This window comes from Octodon degus, unplaced genomic scaffold (assembly GCF_000260255.1).
Source record: "Octodon degus isolate 3935 unplaced genomic scaffold, OctDeg1.0 scaffold00007, whole genome shotgun sequence".
Lineage (NCBI taxonomy): Eukaryota > Metazoa > Chordata > Mammalia > Rodentia > Octodontidae > Octodon > Octodon degus.
The window spans coordinates 23,481,186-23,485,846 of NW_004524583.1; the positions used below are offsets into that span (position 1 = coordinate 23,481,186).

The 4,661-nt window shown below is 42.8% G+C and overlaps 1 protein-coding gene across 1 annotated transcript in view; it reads left to right on the forward strand.

Annotated features, from left to right (window-relative positions):
* The window catches only part of LOC101584459 (dehydrogenase/reductase SDR family member 7-like), a 17,676-nt gene extending 15,999 nt beyond the window's left edge, over positions 1–1,677 (forward strand). Inside the window, exons 6-7 of the mRNA XM_004624816.2 lie at positions 143–358; positions 1,458–1,677. Coding sequence (XP_004624873.1) covers positions 143–358; positions 1,458–1,505 — 264 coding nt within the window. The 3' untranslated portion in view covers positions 1,506–1,677. The remainder of the gene's footprint in view (positions 1–142; positions 359–1,457) is intronic.
* Positions 1,678–4,661: the final 2,984 nt, after the last annotated feature.

Here is a 4,661-nt window from a genome sequence, read left to right on the forward strand (position 1 = left end):
ATGAGCATCCATCAGTGTGTACTGGAGCATCTGCGGGACACGAGGGGACCCAAGCAGATAGCTTTTGGGTCTTTTCTAACTTGAGAGGTCTGTGAGCTAGCATGGGTCCTCACCATTCGCTTTGTTTTCAATCTTTTCTTAGGCTGTGGGCAACGGTGGGGACCAGTCATACAAGATGGCCACGAGTCGCTGTGTGCAGCTGATGTTAGTCACCATGGCCAATGATTTGAAAGAGGTTTGGATTGGAGATCAACCTTTTCTGTTGGTGGCATATTTGTGGCAATATATGCCAACCTGGGCCTGGTGGATAACCAACAAGTTTGGAAAGAAAAGAATTGAAAGCTTTAAAAGTGGTATGGTAAGAGCAGTTTATATAATCTTGAAGTATAAAATCTTAGTATCAGTTAAAAAGTATAAAATCATACACTGCCTAAAAGCCTCCACTAGTCGCATGGTATAAAAAGTATCCCCATAGGTATCTGATGGGTTACTGTGAGCTATCACCAGTCTTTGAGAAGTCACTGTCATTTGAAAAGTTGCCTTGGGTTCTCTTCTCCTTAGTCTCTGGCCAGTGCACATGCCGGAGCAGCGCTCCTTCTCTGTTGCTTCTCCTTCCATCCGCTGCTGTCCTACCAGTCTCGGTTCAGGTGTCCCTGCCTTGCCTTCCACTTCACCCCAGGCCTGGGTGCGCCTCAGCCTGCGGTGTTCTTCCTCGTAGCATCGACCGTTCTGTTCTGGCACACACACATGGTTTGCTTCCAGTGCCCTTTACCTCCTTTCCAAACTACTCTGCACTTCACAGAGGCACCTGTGCCCAACTCTGAAGCAAAAGGCCAATCCCTTCTTCATCTGGCTTTCTTTTCTTCTTCTTTTTTTTTTTTTTTTTGGTGGAACTGAGGATTGAACTCACGCCCTTGGGCTTGCCAGGGAAGTGCTTATACTACTGAGTTATCTCCCCGGCCCCTGGCTTTCGTTTTCATAGTTAGTGATCAACGTTATTATCAACTGTTTCTGAGAAAACCAGGATCAGAGTTTAATCAGTAAATAACATGGAAAATGTAATGAGTTAACCCCTACATTATAAAATAGTATTTTGCAAAGAAGAGTGATTGCTTTGAATAGTTTTTATTAATAAAGTTATTTCTTTCATATATTTTGTTACTATCTTTTTTGATTCAGCAAATGTGGGTCATCCATGAAAAAGAGAATCATGAAAAAGGACCATACTATATTGTTGTTATATAATCTACCGCTGTTTAAAAAATCCACTTTAATGTCTAATCAACTTGTCAGACATTTAATTTCTTCCTGATTTTGCAGGACAGAGAAAATGAATTAACAGGGCAAGAGCAAAAAACAATAAAATACTTAGAGATTTAAAGATTATAAAAACAGATCTTGTTACGCACTTGGGTACACTGCATAAGGACTGATTCATGTTCCCGTCACTCTTACAGGATGCAGATGCCTCTTATTTTAAATCCTTGAAGAAAAAACATGATTGAACGGAACACTTGCAGTTTCTGAGCTATTGAGGGAAGAGTTAAAAACATCATAGCAATCTACTTATATTTTTCAATACAACTTTACTTTCAACATATAATGAACAATAAAGACTGCCATGAATCTTATATTAATATATACTATGTTCTTGAATAAAATACTGAAAAATTTTAAGAATATGTGCTTTTAATGTATGTTAACAAATAGCTAAACAAAGAATCATGCTCTTCTTTTTAACATATGTCTCAGTCTATTATACATTTATACCAAATTATCAAAGACTGGAAAATTTATAAACAATAGAATATTTTTTCTCACAGTTCTGGTGAAGTGGGAAAATGAACCAAACTGACACCATGTTGTATTCAGGCATCATCTTAGAGCTTAACTTTCTGTTCCCTTAAGTTTATTTCTTGCCTGAACTGGGTATGGTGGCACATGGCTGCGATCCCAGCACTCTGGCAGGTTGAGACAGGAGGATTGCTGCAAGTCTGAGACCAGTCTGGGGGCTACAAAAGTACACACAAGGCCAGCCCAAACTGCATAGTGAGACCTTGTCTCAAAAAGAAAACAAGGGGCTGGAGAGATGGCTCAGTGGTCTAAAGCACCTACTTGGAACAAACTAAGCTAAGCAAAGCACAGGGACCGCGGTTCGATCCCCCAGCACCACATGCCAGCCAGCTGGCCACCCACCCACCCACACACACACACTAAATAAATGTTAAAAAAAAAAAAAGAAAGAAAACAAGCGGCATGAGTTCACTTTGTGTTTCTGATTTCCAGGGCTAACGTAGCATTAGTAAATCTCCTACCGACATACTACCTTGATAATCTGTGTTTCCCGTTAATTTAAGAACGGGTTAAAATAATTTTGACATTTGAGGGATGGGTACGCAAGAGAAAAATATATTTCTGCTTACCCTGATTTACAAATAGTGTTATTTTTCTATTAGTATAATAAATGCTTCTGCTGTAGGGGAAAAAAAAAGTTTATTTCTTGTAAATGTTGTCAGTTACCTAACTTGATACCAACCCCATGCTTTGTCGCAAGACTACTTGTTTCCTATGTAAAATGTCAAACACCTCTATTTCTTTGTCATAAACTAAGCCCTTGTGCTGTAGGAGGATTTCTGTAGCTGCAATAGGTCATATCAGAAAAAAACCTAGTCACCCCCCCCCCACCACCACCACATATAACTAGACTGGGAACTAGAACAGTGTCACTGTTCCCTCCTTCCCTTTAGGGTCAGTTCTTGTTCCTGTACTGGGTGCCCAGCGTGGGCAGAAAGCTTGCTTGTTTCTGCATCCAGCATTCATGGGTGACTCAATTCAATAAATGCATTTGCCACATCATATGGAGGCCCTAGTGAGATCCCAGGGAGGCACGCACTTGAACCCCAGATTTGTAGCCTAGGAGGCCCCAACTCCCCAACCTGAGTAGCGTTTGCCCCGCCGAGTAGCATTTGCCCTGTCCCCGGGCTCGGGAAAGGGATAGACTGCTGTTGAACGAAACAGTCAGATCTGCCTGGCCACACTGCTAAGACTCAGTTTTGCTTCCGGCTTATCCAGGGACCTTCTTTGCCTGGACTTTGGACACCTTTGGATGTGGTGGTTGTCACTTGTCCTAACCCATCTGAGTCAGGGTTTGGAGGGCTATGGGAGCCACATCAGGGATTCCAATGGCCTGTTTCTTAAAAACAACAAAAAAGAGGTTGGGTTTGTTTTCCTGGAACTAGAAATACCTGTTTTTCCTATTTGCGAGTATTATGTGTGACCATTTGTATGGTGTCCCCCACCCCCACCCCCATGCCTTCCACTTCAAGTGTCTGCAGCCTCCAGCCTTGCTTTCTGACCCACGAGCCTCTGACTCCTACCCAGCCTTCCTGGACAGATCATTGGGCAAAAGCTGGTGTGGCAGCTGTCTGATTTGCTGGACCCGGGACTTCTGTGTGGACTTTTTGTGGAGTGGCCTGGTACAAGTTTGGAATGGGGTTAGACAAGCCCCCCTCCTCCAATAGTTTCCTTATATCGATTCTTGCTTGTGTGTGGTCGGAGCGCTTACCCCATGTGTGCATGCAGTCCCGAGCACATCCTCCTTTTAAAGGACAAGAACCACTCTAAAAAGCCACCATCGGAGAGTCCTGCGCTCAGACCCTGAGGATGATCCCCTTGCTGTGCCCCCACCACTTGCTGCTCCACTGCTCTGTCCTGCAACTTGCTAGGCTCACAGGCAGCCATCACTGGAGGCAGGGCCGGACTCTATTGGGGATTCAGTGTCCTGCACCCCTCACCCCTTGTGCGCTTACGCCAGTACCACTGGCTGGGGAAGGAAGCCAGTCTGTAATGGTTTATGTCTGTGCTAGCACTAGTGACCTATATAACTGGAAATCCCAAGTCCACCCTCAAGTACTCATGCAGGGAAGCCCTTTATTTCTTGAACACGAAGGAAGCAACTGAGAGATTGTTTAGCCTTACCAAGAAAAGACATTTTAGTAGATTAACTAGTACCAACACAGGAGGAGAATAACACTACGTTTCCGACACACGTTCCTGCTTGCAGAAACATCATGGGACAGTACAAATATCTGGGATTTTTACACTTGCTATGCAGCACATTCCTCCTCACCTTCAAGGGCTATGGTGTGATGTGACCGATGGCTAACCTGCTTTGACAATCCAGTCTGCTGCAGCAGAGCTGTACTGCACACATTTGAACAATTGAGTAACTGTATAACGTAATTGGAGCTTAAAAGTAAAACACTGAAAGGTGAAAGATCAAAAGCCTTTCAGTTATCTTGAATTTTCATGGAGAATTATATAAAGGGTTTCTTGCAACATAACCGCCCCAGTTACTGAAGTGGCAAATTAAGCTGGAGTTAATATTGTTTTGAAAAGGTACTCAAGCTCTGACATTTTTAGATTTGATATCTGTAAATAATTTATCATTTGAATGTGTCAGGACAAAAAAAGCCTACTCATAAGTTTTATAATTACACGTACAAATGTTTATAGGGACTTGAAATTTTTAACCTGGCCTGAATGAGTTCGTGTTCTCTAAAACCAAAGAATGAATTTTAGGAACAAACGGCGGTTATGAGCAGAATATATTTATTGAGAGAAAGAAAGCTTCTGTCCAAGAGAGGGACAGGAGGGGGCCC